This window comes from Lissotriton helveticus, chromosome 6, assembly GCF_964261635.1.
Source record: "Lissotriton helveticus chromosome 6, aLisHel1.1, whole genome shotgun sequence".
Classification (NCBI taxonomy): Eukaryota; Metazoa; Chordata; class Amphibia; order Caudata; family Salamandridae; genus Lissotriton; species Lissotriton helveticus.
The window spans coordinates 1552949833-1552972146 of NC_136067.1; the positions used below are offsets into that span (position 1 = coordinate 1552949833).

The window sequence follows — 22314 nt, forward strand, 5'->3', positions numbered from 1 at the left end:
GGGACTCAATAATATATGGACAGACCAGTATATTTGCAACAAAATGTTCTGCATTGATGTACTATTGGACAATAAAGTGGCACTAAAAAATGGATTCTTTTTTAAAAAGTGAATCAAAAATTGTCTAAACTATTTTATAATGGTATCAGAAAGAATGCGAAATCATATTTAATTAAAGCTGGATGAGCAGTAGAGAAAAGTCTACATGATATTGCTTCTTAGCCCTAAAATTGGAACTCTCACATGTCTAAACAAATAACGGAATAATAAATTACACACGTTGTAATACCGCAGTACAAGGGAGTGTGAGCTTCTATCTGTATAGAGGGTACAATGTGACTCCTTGCAACAGGGGATACAGAAAATATAATTTATTTAATAAAAGTCTATGCAGACAATAAGACATTTTTACAAACTGGTCATCAAATTAGTGATATTTTCTACCTAATATTTGGGGGGGTGAGGGATAGAATAGCAGGGAAGAATAAATATGTGTAAATATGTGTGTGTGTGTATATAAATATATATATTTTTTGTTCACCAACTTGAATTATACTCGCACTCCACCAGGATGATTTTCTAAAGCAGGTTTATTATTAACCAACGCGTTTCAATCTTTCGATCTTGCTCACGGTTACAAACATTTGTCCCTTGTTAATTTCCACATTTATACCAGATAATCATGCTTGCATTATTAGGATGCATTATGGTGCTGGTAGTTACATCAGTCATTTAAGCATATTTTCTTTACCAGGATACTCATACTAGCATTGTTATGATGCATTATGGTTCTGAAAGTTACATTTACAATGTCATCAATTGTTTCATGTTTACGGCAAAAAAACAAGGTAACGTGCAAGAAGCTGGTTTAGGTCAATGTGTATACGTATAAATCCTTACATAATTGCATTGCGCTTATTCTGCTCATGAATATGTGATCTCTAAGTGAGAAACATTCAAATTTGATTAACACCTGCAGTTTTGATGTAATTGCAAGTTTTGAGATGAAATTAATACATCACAATTTCAAAATTCAATGTGCTTTACGTTAGTACGTATTGCGCAGTGTTAATATTATATAGGGACTAAGTGCCCTCGTTTAAAGATGTTTATACTATCTACATATTAGACCTGTATGTGTCTTGTTCCCAACCAAAATGTCTATTCGGGTGTTAAGGGTCATCAAAGGTGCACATAAAATTCCTCGTCGCCATTTAATCCTCCAGGGATTTTTGTTTTAAATCGAATTATCATTCTTGACTCTAATCTACGTAAGGTCATCAGTCTATTTCCACCTCTTTCTTTTATAGGCACAGTTGCTAGTCCACAGTATGTCATGTCCTTCCATGTTTTTTTCTCCTTTGCATGGGTTAGCATGTGCTTGGCCATAGCATAATTTAAGTCCCTGTTCTCAATGGCTCGGATATGTTCCAATATCCTTTTGTGTAGGGGACAGATGGTGCTTCCGATGTACCTCTTTCCACAAAAACATTGCAGTAAGTACACCACATGTGTTGTTTTACACGTGATAGTACTTTCTACCATAAAGAATTTTCCTTTCGGATCCTTTATTTTCGATAGGTTTCGTCCAACTTGGCATGCCTTGCATTGCATGCATTTGGTAAAGCCATGTCGTTTCCCATCCAACCAATTCTTAGTCTTTTTCTTTTCTTCAAAGTGGCTGTTGACCAGTTTGTCCTGTAAGGACGGTGCTTTTCTAAATGTCATTTTAGGAAACTGGCCAAGTTCTTTTCCTATGTCCGGGTCTTTTTGTAAGACATGCCAATATTTTTGTAGTACTTTCCGTATTTTCTGACTTTCTTTTGAGTAGGTCAATATCATTCTGATTGGCTCCTTCATGTTTTTTCCAGTTGTTATTTCTTCTTGCGGTATCAATGTTTCAATCCGATTCTTTTTTCTTGCTCTTTGTTCACCTCGATCTATATCACATTTTTTGTATCCCCTGTTGCTGAATCTATTAGCTGTTTCTTTGAATTTCTTGTTCATTTCAATTTGGTTGGAACAATTCCTCTTCATCCTTATAAATTCTCCATAAGGAATATTCTTTTTTAACACCTCAGGATGAAAACTTCGTCCATGTAACATGCTATTAGTAGCTGTAGTTTTTCTGTGGACAGTCGTCTCAAGTTGACCATTATGAATATAGACCTTTGTGTCCAAAAATACCACTTCACTTGAACTTATATTGTGAGTGAATTTCAATCCTATTTCGTTATTGTTCAGGATTTCCATATATTTCAGAAATTCATCATTCGGTCCATTCCATATTAAAAATAGGTCATCAATAAATCGCAGCCAGAGGATTACTCTGGCTGTGAATTGGTTGTTTCCTTCTCTCCAAGCCACCAGTTTCTCCCACCATCCCATCACTAGGTTGGCGTAGCTTGGAGAGAAGGAAACTCCCATTGCTGTCCCACAGATTTGGGTCACAGTGTTTTAATTGATCTAGAGGTTTTTGTTTCAAGAAGTACTTTACTGCTGTCAGCCCCAGTTCGTGATCTATAGAGGTGTAAAGAGATACAACGTCTAAGGTTGCCAGCCGGTAACCATCCATCTCCTGGGGGGTTTGTTCAATGTCTTATGGACTTTCGGGAGAAAGTACAACATTGTACTTTCTCCCGAAAGTCCATAAGACATTGAACAAACCCCCCGGGAGACCAATCATCTCCAGTTGTGGGTCTCTGTATGAGAATGTCGCTACTTATGTTGATTATTTTTTAGCCCCCATAGTGCCCACCTTACCATCATACATAAAAGATACGGGGGATTTCCTCAGAAATCTAATGAACATTGAATGGATGGATGGTTACCGGCTGGCAACCATAGACGTTGTATCTCTTTACACCTCTATAGATCACGAACTGGGGCTGACAGCAGTAAAGTACTTCTTGAAACAAAAACCTCTAGATCAATTAAAACACTGTGACATGCTTATCGACATGGTGCAGATGTGCCTTACCAATAATGTTTTTCTTTCCAACAAGGTACACTACACCCAAATCTGTGGGACAGCAATGGGAGTTTCCTTCTCTCCAAGCTACGCCAACCTAGTGATGGGATGGTGGGAGAAATTGGTGGCTTGGAGAGAAGGAAATGACCAATTAACAGCCAGAGTAATCCTCTGGCTGCGATTTATTGATGACCTATTTTTAATATGGAATGGACCGAATGATGAATTTCTGAAATATATGGAAATCCTGAACAATAACGAAATCGGATTGTTCCAACCAAATTGAAATGAACAAGAAATTCAAAGAAACAGCGAATAGATTCAGCAACAGGGGATACAAAAAATGTGATATAGATCGAGGTGAACAAAGAGCAAGAAAAAAGAATCGGATTGAAACATTGATACCGCAAGAAGAAATAACAACTGGAAAAAACATGAAGGAGCCAATCAGAATGATATTGACCTACTCAAAAGAAAGTCAGAAAATACGGTAAGTACTACAAAAATATTGGCATGTCTTACAAAAAGACTCGGACATAGGAAAAGAACTTGGCCAGTTTCCTAAAATGACATTTAGAAAAGCACCGTCCTTACAGGACAAACTGGTCAACAGCCATTTTGAAGAAAAGAAAAAGACTAAGAATTGGTTGGATGGCTTTACCAAATGCATGCAATGCAAGGCATGCCAAGTTGGACGAAACCTATCGAAAATAAAGGATCCGAAAGGAAAATTCTTTATGGTAGAAAGTACTATCACGTGTAAAACAACACATGTGGTGTACTTACTGCAATGTTTTTGTGGAAAGAGGTACATCGGAAAGCACCATCTGTCCCCTACACAAAAGGATATTGGAACATATCCGAGCCATTGAGAACAGGGACTTAAGTTATGCTATGGCCAAGCACATGCTAACCCATGCAAAGGAGAAAAAAACATGGAAGGACATGACATACTGTGGACTAGCAACTGTGCCTATAAAAGAAAGAGGTGGAAATAGACTGATGACCTTACGTAGATTAGAGTCAAGAATCATCATTCGATTTAAAACAAAAATCCCTGGAGGATTAAATGGCGATGAGGAACTTTATGTGCACCTTTGATGACCCTTAACACCCGAATAGACACTTTGGTTGGGAACAAGAAACATACAGGTCTAATATGTAGATAGTATAAACATCTTTAAACTAGGGCACTTAGTCCCTATATAATATTAACACTGCGCAATACGTACTAACGAAAAGCACATTGAATTTTGAAATTGTGATGTATTAATTTCATCTCAAAACTTGCAATTACATCAAAACTGCAGGTGTTAATCAAATTTGAATGTTTCTCACTTAGAGATCACATATTCATGTGCAGAATAAGCGCAATGAAATTATGTAAGGATTTATACGTATACACATTGACCTAAACCAGTTTCTTGCACGATACCTTGTTTTTTTGCCGTAAACATGAAACAATTGAAACAATTGATGAAATTGTAAATGTAACTTCCAGAACCATAATGCATCATAACAATGCTAGTATGAGTATCCTGGTAAAGAAAATATGCTTAAATGACTGATGTAACTACCAGCACCATAATGCATCCTAATAATGCAAGCATGATTATCTGGTATAAATGTGGAAATTAACAAGGGACAAATGTTTGTAACCGTGAGCAAGATCGAAAGATTGAAACGCGTTGGTTAATAATAAACCTGCTTTAGAAAATCATCCTGGTGGAGTGCGAGTATAATTCAAGTTGGTGAACAATTAATTACAGGGAACGCCCGGTAATTTGGTGGCAAATAAATATATATATATATATAGAGAGAGAGAGAGCGAGACAGAGAGAGATAGAAAGAGATAGATATCAGGACATGATACTGTTAGTGGGTGGGGGAAATTATCACTGTGTATCATTTTTGTTCTAAATGAATACCAAGTTTAGTTTTGCTTTTTGGGATGCAATCTTAAGATCGGGTTCTCTTTCCTGTGTATATCTCTGGTGGTAGTTTTAATAGGAACTGTCTAAATGGCCACCTAATGGGAACTGTGAGTTGTTTAACTTTGGTTGAGTGAAGGTTGGATGAAAAATATGGCATCTTTTGGTTGAATCAGGATTAATGGATCCAGGTGCAAAGTGGAGCTGGTTGAGACTTCACAAATCAGAGGAGGTATGATACATTGATTGGAGAAAAGGACTAGCCTAAAAATATTTGTGAATGTTCATAAAAATAATTTCTTGTTAAAAGTTTAGTTACGGTTTTTAAACTATTCTGTTCTATTTTGTATAAATGTTATTTGGTTTTGGTTAGTGGAATTCAAATAAATTAGGAAATCTTGAACAAAAATAAAGCTTCTCATTTTCGATGCCAGTCCCTCCCCTCTCCCACCCACCTCCCCTGCAAATCAAACCACATTAAAATGCAAAGAATGAAATGTTGAGGACAACCCATAATACTCCTACAATTTTCCCCATAGTTTTGAGAACTTATTCGGACTTCCCCTGGCAATATGGATCGGTTTCTCCTGCTCAGCACACCAATCCATACCACGCTGCCATAGCTTCAATTTCGGCGGGTTGGTTTGTTTCCAAGATTGTGCTATATCACTTTTGGCCACCAGGGTCGCCAGTCCGACCAGAGTTCTATCACCACGGGATTCCCCAAAGTTGTCCATTATACCCAGTAGTGCCATCTTTATGGTCAGTTGGATCAGTGTAGCAAGGATGGTAGAGAGGGTAGCGCTAATCCAGGACCAATAACGAGTTATCTGCATGCATTGCCACACCATGTTAAAGAAATCTGCTGTCTGAGATTCACACAGTGAAGAGAGAGGGGTCCCAGTCACAGTAGGAAATGTAGACACAACCATGTAAAATAATCAAAGAAACATAACTTGAACTCGCACTGTTTTACTTCACAATGGGAATACGCATTTGAATATGCAATTAGTATATATAGTAACCAGTAATTTACATGGTGCCCCGAGAGCGGGAGGGGAGGGAAGTGATGGTGGTTGTGGGGAAATGGTGAAGGACAAAGTGAGATTTCAAAATAGACAGTAAAATCAACAATTGTCAATCATTCAATAATGTTACAAAAACTGTACATTGGGATGAGACAAAAAAGTTCATGGGTTATTCACAAAAAGCCATACTCCAAAGAGTTCAATTAATGAAAGTAGTAGGGAATGGAGTTGGCGATGGAAGGTAGACGTATGTCGACGTTTCGACCCTGTTCGAGAATGCAGACATCAATATTTGTCTTGCCGGAGGGTCTTCATCAGGACAGGAGGGGCACACACCCGTGTGAGTAACAATGGATGTCAGGGCGATAGTGGTGGGGGTCCAAGGGAGCCGTAGACCAGTGTAGTACAATCAGATTGCCGTAATGAAAAAGCGTCCGGCTGGGGAACAGTCCGTGACGATTTAGGATATATCCACAGTAATTGAATCCGAGAGAAGCCGCGCGAGTGCGTCCGGCTTGGAGCGAGTCCGTCGGGATCAGGCAGGGCCGTGCTCGGGCTGGGATCGTTCGCGGAGTGAATCCGTGTAAGAACGCCGCCGGCTGTCAACCCGGCTGCCGGCTGAGATTCACAGCGGGCACATCTAGCATCTGAACGGATACCTTTGTAAACCGGTCGTTGGGGAGTTATATAGCTTTGGTGTAGGTAATACAAAATGCAAGCGGGCTGAAATCGCTTGCTCTCTAGGGGCCATACATGCATCCCACCACTCAACCTACTCCAGTTCCCTAATCCATTCCTCTCTTTTCTGTTGAAGCAATTCCAGTGTCTATGGGGCATTACCTATAAGGACATGATATAGTTGGGAAGTACCTCCACATCCCATTTTCCCCATACTATTCTGTTTTTATTGAGTTTTCTTATACGTAACAATAAAGCAAGTCAACAAACAACTGAATTGAATTGATAGTGGTTTAATAAAAGAAGGAGTGTGGTTAATCATATTGTTTGCCCAATGTATAGAGGCAATCTATTGCCTCTCTCATAAAGCCTGATAACTAGATCAACCAGTGTAATGATTTGTAGCGCTCTTACCTTGGGAGGTGGTCGTAGTCATATGTTCAAATCTTCTAAAGTACTGCAAATGGCTCGAGGCTAAGTGTAAAAAGACAGGTGCCCCTACCAAGTGTGAAAGACTGTGAGTCTGCAGTTTAAGGTGAACCGAAAGGTAGGTGCCTGGTAAAAACTTAGTAGTTCGTGTATAGATGGGCGTCTCTTGTCAAGTTATTACTGAATATAACAATCACCATGAATTTTCCCTACTTGTCGTGCTCAATCGTGAACCCACTTGCCCCTTAAAAGAGTTCGAGGTGTGTTACAGAGGTAAAAACGTAATCTGCTAGTTAAGTCATTAGCTGTTGAATATATGAAACACAAACTTAACAGGCAACACACCTGGCGCGACTGGCTCTACTGCCTACCCTTAACAGGATGCTGAAAAATGACGACGATTGCAGACTTGGCAATAGCATCCATATGTAAGTACCAACTGTTAATGGAGAACTGCCTTTTGTTTCTCAGGTCTTCATGCTGGATACCCAGTGCTCCCCGAAGACGCCCAACCACAAGGAGGGATTTGAACATGCTCAGTCCTGTGTGCTTATTATTGAGCTGCCACAGGATGAAAAGCCTAATGGGCACACACAGAAAAGGTATGCCCTGTGTGCCGTATCACACCTGCGTGCTGCTGTCCTACTGTATAGTGTGTAGCAGTGCTTAATTTGTAAAATAAACTAAGTGCCAGGGCTCTGGTATGCCCCTGCCATGCTGCCACCGATAATAACAATACAACTTCTAACTGTCACACGTCTACTAGTGTGACAATTTGGACTATTTCAGGCCCTAAAACCTTTAAGAATGGCTTGAGCAACAGCCAATAGTCATTTTTAATGTGTATTGAATGAATAATTACCTGTTGTTGTGGTGATCTCCAAATTAGCCAGATACCGCCACCTTGTGGCGGCTGTCAAAAGTGCCGGTGTTGAGAAGGCAGTGCTGCTGCCGAGCACCCGAAACCACCGGCTCAAATTAAGCACGGGTGTGTAGTGACAGCTTAGACTAGGCGATGAATGTTATGGTTATGCATTGATGGAGTGTACCAGGTGTGGCTCCTGAATATCGGGCAAGATATCTAAAGGTAAGTATGTATAGAGTTTCTATACCTAACACCACATATATGTATCTTATTTATTTATTTATTTGAAGAGTTTTATATAGCGCTGGCTAGACCCGGAGGTATCAAAGCGCTTTACATGAGGTTAAGCAGTGTTACAACGTTACATCTGGTACTTGAACTTTAAATAACATAATAAACAATGTTATAATATATATATATATATTATATAAACATTTATAATAAATAATAGAAATACATAGGGGGCTTGGCTAGCCAGCCAAGATAGTGATCTTACGTATCATCAACATACATACCTATGGAGTTAAGAATAGTATATCTGTATTTCTTTCTGTCCTTCTTACCTTTCGATATTTTGTCTCTCAATATTCTGGCCTCGATATTCTTGCGTACTATATTCGAGAGTGCAATCGTGTACGAGGACATGCTACCACAGAAGTGGCCAGACCACATTTTGAGGAGCTTGCTGAGGTCTTTACATCAAGAAAGCACAGGACACAAGTAGGGCTTGAATGCAGACAGTTGCAAAAAGCTCCTCCGTGTAATGGAACAGAGACTTAAGGATAGCAATGATCTTGGGTTAGAGAAACTCGCATGTGAACAGCGATTATTTAAAATGACTTTAAAAGAGACTTGTATAATGGATGAATTGTAAAGCAGATCGCGCTTCAGATATGTGCTCAGCCGCCTTGTGCATAGGGCAGGCAAAAAAGTTGACCATAAAGCGATTCACGATTACATTTGTTTTTTTTTTTTGCTGTCGGCAGAGGAAATATGGGATAAGCAAATAAACAAAATCTGATCTTCAGGCAAACTAGTAAAAGGGTGTTTTTTTTGCTCAAACACAGATAATCACAGATGTTCAGGCATCCTGCACCTCCCAAGACGTGGTTCAGGACGGTGTGGAATGTCCACAATGATTCTGATTCGCCGCCAGCAGCCAGTCAGATTGGTCCTAACATATTGACCTATTGTGATTAGTTGAAAGGGCTCTAACACATTGATGCATTTTCCCATGCTTTCAGACTATTCTGATTGGCTGCAGGCGTCCAATCAGAACAGCTTATGGATGATAATTTCACAGTGTTATCTGGACCGCTGTCCAATTGCTACATCCAGTTCACCATATTTTTAACATTAAACTGATGCACAGATTCACTCCTGGGTAGCAAGTATATGGAAAGTATAAAAAGCTAATACATATAATTATAACTCGATATGTTGTTTGTTTGGGCCCAATAAAAGGCATTATTACTTCCAGAGAGACGATCTGAAAATAGAGGCTCCCAGCCCATATGACTCATCGGCAAATGTCGATTCTTTTAATGTAGTGCTTGAACCTTGCGATTTGCTTGTCGTTAGGCACTCACCGCTCACTTCGACAATGAGGGTGTTGGACCCGGCCTCGTGGCGTGGTCCTACCCCTCCCGCATGGCGGGCCCCGGACGACATCGGCCCTCCACCCAGCCCGGGTCGGCCCTGGGCACACCTCTGCACGACCTACAAACCACCCGATCCGCCCCTTGGTGGCCCACCACCACTGTCACGGCATCCTTGGGCCGCCCCAGCGTTACCGGTCCGGTGCCCACCAAGGACCCACATTCCAGGCCCGACGCCATCTTGGGCCCATCACGTCACAGGCACGTGGTCCCGGCCCAGCCGCGACCCCAGCCCCAGCGAGCCCGCCATCGAGGCACCAAGAACCTCCGGGTGGTAGAGTGGCCACTCAACCAGAGACAAGGAGAGGGGAGTTTCGATGGCTCTCCAACCATCCCCGGACGCCTGGTAGCGATCGCCCTCCGGCCTCCCTGGGCGCTGGCTTCACCCCCCTGCTGGGTGTCTGGACACCATCATCCCGGCCCCTCTGACCCCCAGGCGAGAGGGTCCGGACATCAAAGGACTCCAGACCTATATCTGGGCCAGCCCCGGAGTAGGACGGGAGTTGTATCACGGAGTCGAGAAGCCCTGCTGACGCTGTCGGCTGACCCTGAGACAAACTCACCTTATTGCCCTACCTGGAGCCTGCTGGCGCTGCCGCGGTCCACCTTCGCTGTAACCACCTTGGAGCCTGCTGGCGCTGCCGCGGTCCATCTTCGCTGTAACCAGCTTGGAGCCTGCTGGCGCTGCCGCGGTCCATCTTCGCTGTAACCCCCTTGGAGCCTGCTGGCGCTGCCGCGGTCCATCTTCGCTGTAACCACCTTGGAGCCTGCTGGCGCTGCCGCGGCCCCTCTTCGCTGTAACCCCCTTGGAGCCTGCTGGCGCTGCCGCGGTCCATCTTCGCAGTAACCACCTTGGAGCCTGCTGGCGCTGCCGCGGTCCATCGTCGCTGTAACCACCTTGGAGCTTGCTGGCGCTGCCGCGGTCCATCTTCGCAGTAACCACCTTGGAGCCTGCTGGCGCTGCCGTGGCCCAACCTTCCGGAACCCCCCAGCTCGAGGATTGAGAGCTGTGCGTAGGGTCTCCTTGCCACCGACCATCTATAAGACTGTCCCGCTACCTGACCCCTTGCCACGAGACTTTCCCGGTCCCAGGATCGGCTGTATATATTGAAACGATACTTATTGCCAGATAAAGCTTGGAAACTCTATCTACGTGTTGTGTACTTTTGTAGTGGTGTAGTTACTCTGCTGTACGATTCTAGAAGAGGCCCCCCCCGTCGGAGGCCCCCTCGACATCGCTCGGTCCCTTCTCTGAAGGAGGGGTAGACCTAGGGGTGGTCAGTCAGACACCTTCTGCCGCCCCCGGGTTCGCCTTTCTAACATTGGTGGCAGGCGCTGCGATCCGAGCTCACGCAGAATCGTACAGAGAAGGATCTTCCCGCTACAGCGAAAAAACACACGGAGACCATGACGACCCAAGGAACAAATCCATCTGCCGAATTCCAGAAAGAAAAGATGGAAGAATACAGCCACAAAGAACTAAAACAATTCTGTAAAGATATGGGTATCGCTACCACTGGCCTGAATACAAAAGAGGACTTCAAATCGGCCCTACAAGCCTGGGTGGAAACCCGAGACGGGCCACCCCAAGAGGAGAATAGTCCGAATGGACAACCGAAAACCAGCGCACCCCCGACGGGGGAAAGAACCGCAACCCTAAACGCGGACCTCATCTATGAAGACGCTCGAGAACGAGAGCGCAACCGGCTACACGAATTGGAGCTTGCACGACTCCGGTTAGACGGAGAACTCCAGCTAGCAGAGAGAAAGATAGCCCTCGAGCAACTACGGCTGGAGGGGGATCTAGAAGAAAAACGGAGACAACGTGACCTCGAAGAAAAACGATTAGCCTATGAACACGAACGAGGCCTGAAAGAACTCGAAATCAAAGCCAAACTAAGCGAAGATAGCACAGCCGGGGCCAAGACCTCGGCCCCTCCCGTGGACACCAAGGTTCACCTACCGAAAGATGTAGTCAAAGAATACTACAAGAACGACGACATCCAACAGTGGTTCAAAGCCTACGAGGTGGCCATGACCGCCCATCGGGTGCCCCTGAAGGACTGGGGCGCCGGCCTGTGGGGAAAGTTCGTCAACGAAGGGAGGGACGCCCTGCTGGAACTCCCTGACACCGAAATGACTTCCTATGAACACATGAAAATGGCCCTACTCACACGCTACGGACTCACCCCCGAGATGTACCGGCAGAGGTTCCGAGACTGTAAAAAAATCCCGGGTACAACTTGGGTGGAATATGTGAACTTTTTTAGCAGAGCCTTCGAGGGGTGGGTCAAAGGCAGTCAGGTCACTACCTACCAGCAGTTGGTCGACCTGATATTATGGGAGCACCTCTCCAACAACTGCTTCATTGAACTACGACAACACCTCCTCGACAGCAAGTTGACCGAGCCGCGAAAACTAGCGATCGAAGCAGATCGGTGGGCGAGCACCCGTGTCCACCGGAACCCCACAGGAGAATACGGACGAGGGTCCCCGGGGAACCACCGGCCGCGAGGCGGCGGGTCGGGCATCAGCCGAGGCCGAGACCTCCCGCCAGGGTCTTCGCCCGCCTCCGCTACCCCAGCCTCCGGCCCGAGGGGGGCCCCTCCGGCCCGACCGGGACCACGCCCCAACGTTACGTGCCACAGATGCCAACGGCTGGGTCACTATGCCAATGACCCTCTCTGCCCCATGAACCAACGGCCCGGCACCACCGGCCCCCCCGGTCGACAAATCACTGCCGCCGCTCTAAGCGAAGAAAGAGATGAAGAAGAAGAGGTCCCTATGGAACCAGAAGAATGGGAGTCCGCGGCCATGTGCCTCGCCTCCCTGGGCGACAAAGACATGATCCCTCGGGACCAGATTCCGATCAACACCCAGAAGTACCGCCAGTGGGTCACCATCAACGGACGCCGGGCCGAGGCTCTCCGTGACACGGGGGCCAGCATAACCGCCGTCCGCTGCCATCTGGTGACCCCAGAACAAATCTTGCCACACGTTCTGTGCCCTGTCCGGTCAGCGGACAATTCCGAGAGCCTGTGCCAGATGGCCCGCATCCCCTTCGAGTGGGGAGGGGTGTCCGGCATGCTGAAAGTCACCGTCCGAGACGATGCCCCAGTAGACTGCCTCCTAGGGAACGACCTGGAAAGTTCCCCCTGGGCACAAATTGAACGAAGAGAGCATCTGGGGATGCTAGGCCTTCCTGAATGGTTTTGCGTAACGACCCGATCCATGTCCACCCGGGACACCGTCCCCACCGAAGACAATCTGCCCGAAGAACCGGAATGGCCGGCACCTCCGCCACCCGCCACTGCCACAACCGAACCCGAACTGGGGCCGCGGGGCCCCAGCCATGAAGAACTTTCCGAGCTCGGGCCCCTTCCCGAACTAGCCCAGTGGCGCCAAGAAGGGGGCCCCACCCATGAGCAGTTCCGTCAGGAACAAAGGACCTGTCCTTCCCTTGAGGGACTCCGACAACAAGCCGCCACCCAAGCCACAGGAACCCCCTTGGGGTCCCACTGGGTCTATTGGGACCAGGACCTCCTATTCAGCGAACAGAAAATCGCCGAGCTGGGGACCGGCCGAGTGCTAGTCGTCCCCCTCCCCTTCAGGGGCTTTCTCTTAAATCTGGCACATGATGTGCCCCTCGCTGGGCACCTGGGGCAGGACAAAACCTACAACCGCCTGGTGACCCACTTTTATTGGCCGAAGATGCGCAGCGATGTGTACAACCACTGCCGAACCTGTCCGACCTGCCAAGCCAGTGGAAAGAGTGGGGGGAAAATCAAAGCCCCACTCCAACCGTTTCCCGTGGTGACCACTCCCTTCGAGCGAGTAGGGATCGACATCGTGGGGCCCCTGGATCCTCCAACCTCTCAGGGGCACCGCTTCATCCTCGTCCTGGTGGACCATGCCACCCGCTACCCAGAAGCTATCCCTCTCCGGACTATCACAGCCCCCGTAGTGGGGCGAGCACTCATGGGGATCTTCTCTAGAGTCGGCTTCCCCCGAGAGGTCGTAAGTGATCGGGGCACAAACTTTATATCAAAATATATGCGGTCCCTATGGCAGCAGTGCGGGGTCGCATATAAGTTCACCACCCCGTATCACCCTCAAGGGAATGGACTAGTAGAACGGTTTAATAGGACCCTGAAAGGAATGATCAAGGGTCTAGAAGAACCACTCCGGCGCAAATGGGACGTTCTGCTGCCGTGCCTCCTGTTCGCCTACCGGGAGGTACCCCAGAAGTCCTTGGGGTTCAGCCCCTTTGAACTATTATATGGACACCCTGTGCGAGGCCCCCTCAGCCTGGTCAAAGAAGGCTGGGAGCTGGCCCCCTCCGATGCTCCACCCGATGTTTTCCGCTACTTCTTGACTCTCCGCAACCAGACTCGGAAGTTCCGGGAACTGGCCGAAACCAACCTAAAAGCCAGTCAAGAGGAAATGAAGCGCTGGTATGATGAAAACGCCTCGTCCATTGAATTCGAGCCGGGCCAACAGGTCTGGGTCATGTCCCCAGTCGACCCTGGCGCCCTCCAGGACAAATGGACAGGGCCCTTCCGTGTGGTGGAGCGCAAGAGCCCCGTCACCTACCTAGTGGACATGGAGTCCCCCCGGAACCCCCTCCGGGTCCTACACGCCAACCGGCTCAAGCCCCACTTTGTCCGCACCGAACTGAGCCTGTTGTTGGCTACCGATGACGGAGCAGAGGATGACTCCGAGCCTCTACCAGACCTCCTGAGCACCTCCGAGAAAGATGGTTCGGTCGAGGGGGTCTCCCTCTCTCCCACGCTGACCCCCAAGCAGCGCCAGGACTGCCAGAAACTGCTGGGTCAATTTGCGAACTTATTTTCCCTCACCCCCGGGGTCACACAGTGGTGTGTTCACAACGTTGACACTGGGGACAGTCCGCCCGTGCGGCACCGAGCCTACCGAGTCCCCGACCGAGTGCGGGCCTGCATCCAATCCGAAGTTTCCAAAATGCTAGCCCTAGGGGTAGTCGAACCCTCAGACAGTCCATGGGCCAGTCCCGTCGTCCTGGTCCCTAAGGCCGCCGCCCCCGGAGTGCCCCCGGAGCTGCGGTTCTGTGTCGACTACCGGGGGCTGAATGCAGTCACCAGGACCGACGCCCATCCCATCCCCAGGGCGGATGAACTGATCGATCGCCTGGGAGCCGCCAGGTACCTCAGCACCTTCGACCTCACGGCCGGATACTGGCAAATCGGCCTCACGCCAGGAGCCCAGGAACGGTCCGCGTTCTCGACCCGGGATGGCCACTACCAGTTCAAAGTGATGCCCTTCGGCATGAAGAACGCCCCGGCCACCTTCCAGAGACTCGTGAATATGGTGCTGGCGGGGCTGGAAGAGTTCAGTGCCGCCTATCTCGACGACATTGCCGTGTACAGCCTTCAGTGGGATGAACACCTGTCCCACCTCTGGAAGGTCCTGACGGCCCTCCAACGGGCTGGACTAACAATAAAAGCCAGCAAGTGCCAGATCGGTCAAGGGTCCGTGACCTATCTGGGACACCAAGTGGGGAGTGGCCAAGTGGCTCCCCTTCAACCCAAGATCGACGCCATCCAGGCCTGGGAACCCCCCGTCACCCAGACCGCCGTCCGAGCCTTCCTGGGGCTCACGGGCTACTATCGGCGGTTCATAAAAGACTATGGAAGCATTGTGGGGCCCCTCACAGAACTAACCTCCAAGAGACTACCCCCGAAGGTGCACTGGACCCCCGAGTGCCAAGTAGCCTTTGAGACCCTCAAAACTGCAATGTGCACCGCCCCGGTGCTCCAGGCCCCCGACTACAGCCGAGAGTTCATCGTCCAAACTGACACTTCGGAACATGGCGTTGGGGCCGTCCTCTCCCAAATGACCTCTAACAGAGTCGACCGTCCGGTAGCCTTCATCAGCCGGCGCCTGCTGGCTAGAGAACAACGATGGAGCACCATCGAGAGGGAAGCCTTCGCCGTCGTATGGGCCCTAAAGAAGCTCCGGCCCTACCTCTTCGGCACCCACTTCCGAGTACAGACCGACCACCGGCCCCTGCGGTGGTTGATGCAGATGCGAGGCGAGAACCCGAAGTTGCTGCGTTTGTCCATCTCCCTCCAAGGGATGAACTTCACCGTGGAACATCGCCCTGGCAACGACCACGCCAACGCTGGCGGCCTCTCCAGATTCTTCCGCCTTGGCGAGGAGAATCCCCAAGAAGATGGGTGACTCTCCCCTGCCTTCAGCTGGAGGGGACGTGTGTTGGACCCGGCCTCGTGGCGTGGTCCTACCCCTCCCGCATGGCGGGCCCCGGACGACATCGGCCCTCCACCCAGCCCGGGTCGGCCCTGGGCACACCTCTGCACGACCTACAAACCACCCGATCCGCCCCCCGGCGGCCCACCACCACTGTCACGGCACCCTTGGGCCGCCCCAGCGTTACCGGTCCGGTGCCCACCAAGGACCCACATTCCAGGCCCGACGCCATCTTGGGCCCATCACGTCACAGGCACGTGGTTCCGGCCCAGCCGCGACCCCAGCCCCAGCGAGCCCGCCATCGAGGCACCAAGAACCTCCGGGTGGTAGAGTGGCCACTCAACCAGAGACAAGGAGAGGGGAGTTTCGATGGCTCTCCAACCATCCCCGGACGCCTGGTAGCGATCGCCCTCCGGCCTCCCTGGGCGCTGGCTCCACCCCCCTGCTGGGTGTCTGGACACCATCATCCCGGCCCCTCTGACCCCCAGGCGAGAGGGTCCGGACATCAAAGGACTCCAGACCTATATCTGGGCCAGCCCCGGAGTAGGACGGGAGTTGTATCACGGAGTCGAGAAGCCCTGCTGACGCTGTCGGCTGACCCTGAGACGAACTCACCTTATTGCCCTACCTGGAGCCTGCTGGCGCTGCCGCGGTCCACCTTCGCTGTAACCACCTTGGAGCCTGCTGGCGCTGCCGCGGTCCATCTTCGCTGTGACCACCTTGGAGCCTGCTGGCGCTGCCGCGGTCCATCTTCGCTGTAACCCCCTTGGAGCCTGCTGGCGCTGCCGCGGTCCATCTTCGCTGTAACCACCTTGGAGCCTGCTGGCGCTGCCGCGGCCCCTCTTCGCTGTAACCCCCTTGGAGCCTGCTGGCGCTGCCGCGGTCCATCTTCGCAGTAACCACCTTGGAGCCTGCTGGCGCTGCCGCGGTCCATCGTCGCTGTAACCACCTTGGAGCCTGCTGGCGCTGCCGCGGTCCATCTTCGCAGTAACCACCTTGGAGCCTGCTGGCGCTGCCGCGGCCCAACCTTCCGGAACCCCCCAGCTCGAGGATTGAGAGCTGTGCGTAGGGTCTCCTTGCCACCGACCATCTATAAGACTGTCCCGCTACCTAACCCCTTGTCACGAGACTTTCCCGGTCCCAGGATCGGCTGTATATATTGAAACGATACTTATTGCCAGATAAAGCTTGGAAACTCTATCTACGTGTTGTGTACTTTTGTAGTGGTGTAGTTACTCTGCTGTACGATTCTAGAAGAGGGCCCCCCCGTCGGAGGCCCCCTCGACATCGCTCGGTCCCTTCTCTGAAGGAGTGGTAGACCTAGGGGTGGTCAGTCAGACACCTTCTGCCGCCCCCGGGTTCACCTTTCTAACAGAGGGACAGGGAGGCAGAGATATTATGTGATCTGACCCCAATCACACTATTTAGCTAAATGAGAACTATGATCTCTTTGCTCCAAATAAAACAGTGTATGCCCTGAATCACATGCAAGTCGATAATATTCTAATACAAGGAAGATCACTAAATCCAAGCTATACTTTTGTCTCCTTTCAACAAAAGTCTTCCTTTATGGGCTGAGAGTTTCATCTAAAATCCCAGTGTTCATTCTTTTTGAGCTCCTGGTACATTAGCCTGAGAACCTATTAAAAAACGCTGGTTTATTTTATTTGCCCTTTGGCACACGTTTTAGTGTATCATGAAAGTGCACACAGAGTTAAATAAGTAAGAACTTCACAGTTACAAACCTGAGATGTTAAAAGCAACGGAAAACATAAAACCACAGTGCTGGAAGTAGTGCCCAACAAGCACTAAAAAAAGTAACCTCTTTGCAGCAGCTCCAAACTACATTGTTTCAATTACTGAGTAGGGCCTCTCTATTAGGTGTTGTTTTTAACAAGTCAGTTGTCCTACAGACCCATTGTAATCAATACACAAAGACTGGGATTTGAGTTCACCCTTTTCAACTATTGACTTTCTTTGGCAGTCACGCTCAGTCGAGTGGAGAATTTGTCTCCCATCTCACCTAATAGTGTTGGCTGTTTGGGTGTATCCTTCCTCCTCACCTTGAGTGCTTGCATTGAAGTGCATGAGGGCCTACTTTCCAACTATAGCCTTTTCTCTCTGCTCCTTATAGATCTCTCCCACGTGATATGCTCTAATATTGCCTGTGTTACGTTAAACGCAGAACTATTGGCTTTACCAGTGCATTTCATTCCTATAAATTCTCCTCTGACAAAGACTGCTCCTGTTTGCTATAGTCATACTAAACGTTAAGAGGAGGGTGCATAGGTACCTAGAACTAATCACCGTGGGATGCAAGAAAACAATGTCAGAGCTACACACTATTTTCATTGGTGCACTGTAACAAGCATTAGCTCAACATGACTGATAACAGAGGGGGTGAATTATTGTCAAGTTAAGCTTAAATGATCTTGCAAGACTAGCTGAGCCATTTGATGTAGGGCTGGCAGTGACCCTCATCTGTATTTTAAATGTCATTTCAATCCTAGGGCTGACCTTAAGTTGATAGATAATTAAAATGTATTTTATACATTTTTTTAATATTAGTACATGATATGGAATGGTGCAGCGGTAATCTTCTTATCCAAAATAATAAGTCAGGAAATTATATGATGGATATTCCTTTTTATTTTATTTTCTGATCTTTTTTCATTATAAACATCCATCCAGCGCGTTTCCTTCAATTTATGTTACTTGAACTTCGTCAGGGCTTCCATATATAAAAAATTGAAGTTTTCCCACTTAATCTTGAATTGAATAATTGTGTAGATAGGATTCCTCCTCTTTGTATTAGAGGATATATCGTCAATAAGTCCTTATGTTATGCTCTCTCCATAGGAATGCAAAAAAAACTATTGATGGACGAATGCAGAACAATGTCATACATTCACCCCAGTACAGAGATCTGCGCAGAAATCCATCTTTTTTTGCTCACCATGCCATTCCAGTTTGGACCCAGCCATATGCAAATCAGTCTTGATCCTGCGCCCAATGGGAACAGTCTAGCCCGAACTGCCAGGCCAGGTCCTCCCTGGACTGGAAACAAGCATCCTAGGACCGGTTTCGGGGTTTCACCCCTCTTCAGCCAGGATAGCTTGATTCCAGAGGCATGGAGAGCACGGGACTCCCATCATACCCGTCCCACTCGGGGTGACAAATGCAAAAGGAACTATTGATGGACAGAATGCAGAACAGTGTCATACATTCACCCCAGTCCATACGTATGGCCACGGGTTGAATATCCCTGTCGATAATACCTCTGAAGTAACAACGCTGTCCGCACGTCAAGTATCATAATCTTGAGTTGCAAAAATCTCGGGGAAATAATACTGGGAAAGCAAAACACTAGAGAGAGCAAAATGGGAAGAGACATGTAATTTTAAAGGTTTAAGGGTATAGCTAAGGTGTAATCGTAGGGAAAAGTAGGGGAAAGAGGGACAGACATCTCTCCTCGTAACTGAAAAGTATCTATAAAAAAAGTAATTTACAAAAATAATAAACTAGGTAATATTATTAAAACCATTAAAAAAGAAAAGTTGAAGGGCAAGTAGGAGTGATGTTCCACCATAGAACAAAACAAGCATTGGTAAAGCCAAACGGTCTCACCTTTGTGGCCTATTGGCTTCGCCAATGGCTCTAGCCTTGTTGTACGGCATCGCTGTGCTGGGGAGCTTGGCTTTTAAAAATAAAAAAAGTCTATGATGCAAACAGCCGTGTCATTTTGTAGGAACACGCAGACTTATATGCACCTACAAGATGACACTTGGTTTTTTATTTTATTTTGGTTGCCAATCATAGTTGTATCAGTCAAGAAAAAAATTGGCAACATAGAGGAAAGGGGGTGTTTGGGATCATGAAGGGCTGTGGAAGCAAAACAAGGGGGGGGGGCGAAGCAGCACAGGCGGTGCGGATGGGAATAAAAGCAACACGGATGGGACAGGTGGTGGCAAGGAACAGGAAAGGCGACAGGCGGGGAAAGCAAACCGTGATAGAGAGAGATAAACATTGGGGAGACCACAGAGGCTCTACGTGGAGCTAGGCAGGAGGAGCACAAGTGTGAAAAAACAGAGTGGGTTGATAAGCACACGAGTGCTTCACAGAGAATGGTGTGGATGTCCCATACAGGCAGCGGCAGACCAATACGAAGGAGCATGGCCAAGAGGGAGAAGTACACAAGGGAGACTCCTGGAAATCACAAACACTGTATAGCGTGCTGAAACAAAAAGAAAAAATAGCATCTGAAAAGGGAGCAGTAGAAGGAAATACGTAATATGTCCATGCTCCAGGGTATGAAAAAACACAAGAAGAGGAAGGGAAGCCCACACACGCTAACGAATAGGAAGTAAGTAAATGAGAGTGACAATGAAGCCAACCTCTGGTAGGGAATTACTGGGCACCAAGCCAACTGTTAGCTAACAGTAGTCTCACAACAGACAGTGCATGCACTCTCTAGTAGGCGAGACCTCAACATTGAAAGCAAGATTTACTTCATAATTTACTAAATTAATTAAAAAATACAGTTGAAAATAGGATCCTAAAATTATCACTCCTAGATTATTTGCCTGTCATCAATCCCCGAGTGACAGATTACCACGAGAATAACAAATGGAAGGATAATGCACTCTAATGTTTTTCTGATTTTTTTGCTCTCCAAAATCTGGCATGCTTTCTCCATCTCTTGCATGTTGACATTGTAACCACAGTACAAACCTTGTCTTATTCTGCTGCAACAGTTTCTGTTTTCTTTTGCTCTTTCACTAACGCTGCACTTTTACACAGGAAGCTGGGGTAAGGGCTGTCTGTTTTGAATGTAGTATGTTTTGTACAGTGTTACCCCAAAATTCTAATGCCTCTATATCTTTAATGTGCTAGGGTAGCCGTGTACAGTGGGTAAGGCACAGCCCACACCTTTTATATAAAGTTCTCTTCCTTAATAAATATTACAGGCTTTGCCTTGGCAGTTATAAATAGGCCAGGTGAGGCACCGCACATCGCTTAATGCACAATACTTTCTTTACATCCTCTGCAAGTCGCATCATCTTCTGTTCATTCTTTTATACTGCACGGCAAGTAATGTCTGACATCACTGTCTTTATAATTGTTATGATTTTTCAGAGCACATGTTTTTACTCTGTGCATTTTTTAGGTCAACGTTCAGGGCCGGACTGGCTACCGGTCAGTTTGGAATGCTGCTGAGCTGGGGGCTGATTTCGTTCATGGGGATCTGCGTGTACTAAATGAAATTTGTTTTGTTTTCATTATTTTGAAGCACACGTAGGTCTCAATGAACGAAATCAGCCCCCACTGCAATGAAGTCAGCCCCCAGATCGACAGCATTCCAAACTGCCCGGTAGTCATTCCGGCCCTGTCAACGTTCTCGCCAGTCCGCTTTGAGCTGCACCGCATGGCTTGTGTCAAAAAAGGTTTTTTTCTCATTTGGCAGTCTTTGGTTTCATCTCTTTAGGGAGCATGATAGCAAAAGCCCACCAAATCCAACCTCTCCTGAGAAGGGCAGAATCAGGCAACCGAGCAGCTATACCTCTACGACCCCTCGTGGTGGCAGGCATCTGTTATCAACTGGAGGCCGCTCCATGCCCTATGGTCCCACTTGAGCTCTTCTTGCCTCCCCCTGGGCTCACCATGTTGCTATACCAGGTGGAGAGAAACGGGCATATTGCCCACAACACCAGGCCTATGTGGGTCCTCAGGTCCCTTCTGTGTCCTCTGTTTGCAATCAGGCTCTCTGATTGCAGGTCACTGCATAATCCTGCCCTTCACTGGCTCTGCCCAAGGAGCCAAGGCTCCATCTTGAATCTCCTCTCTGCAGCAGCGGCGGGGGAGAAGTCACCTTTCAGTGTTTCAGAGTTAGAAATAGAGATCCGAGGCCCAGGGCTGGACTATTCCATGTCCTGGCCCCTCCACCAGCTCTAGCGGCCTAGACCCCACTCATCTCTTGTCCCAGGCTACCACTCCGATCCTCAGAGTGAGAGCCATACTGAAGCGCCATGGAAAGCTGCCTGCCTTGGAGCAGCTCTGTCCCCATCTCCCCACTGTGATACATTACCATCTACAGTGTAGGCCAACAACTTTTCAAGCCAAGTGGTGATATTAAAAAGGGTCATAGTAAAGTAGAACATTTTTCTCTAGCAACAAATGTCACTCCTCAGTCCATCCTTCTCGAGGTCTTTATTGGCCCACTCCCTCCTTCACCTCCCACGTCTTATTTTCCAAATCCTTGGTTGTTAACATTCTACCGTCTCTTTTTAATTAATTCAGTCTACCTTAACTTTGTTTTACTATTTTATTTGTGTCACCTAATTTTATTTTATTGTATGTGCTGTGAAAGCTGTGTTTAGTAAGGGCGTTTCTGATAAAGAATTGAACAGACTTGTACAATGTGTAGTTCTTTTCCTTTCATTAGTCTGTGAAATGACTCTGAGATCTTGTCATCTGAGAAGGTTATCACCATGATTTAAAGATTTTTTGA

At 47.6% G+C, this 22314-nt stretch overlaps 1 protein-coding gene across 1 annotated transcript in view; it reads left to right on the plus strand.

Moving 5' to 3' along the window:
* The window catches only part of ARFGEF3 (ARFGEF family member 3), a 505700-nt gene that overhangs the window by 469324 nt on the left and 14062 nt on the right, over positions 1–22314 (plus strand). The window contains exon 33 of the mRNA XM_078649342.1: positions 7509–7639. Coding sequence (XP_078505468.1) covers positions 7509–7639 — 131 coding nt within the window. The remainder of the gene's footprint in view (positions 1–7508; positions 7640–22314) is intronic.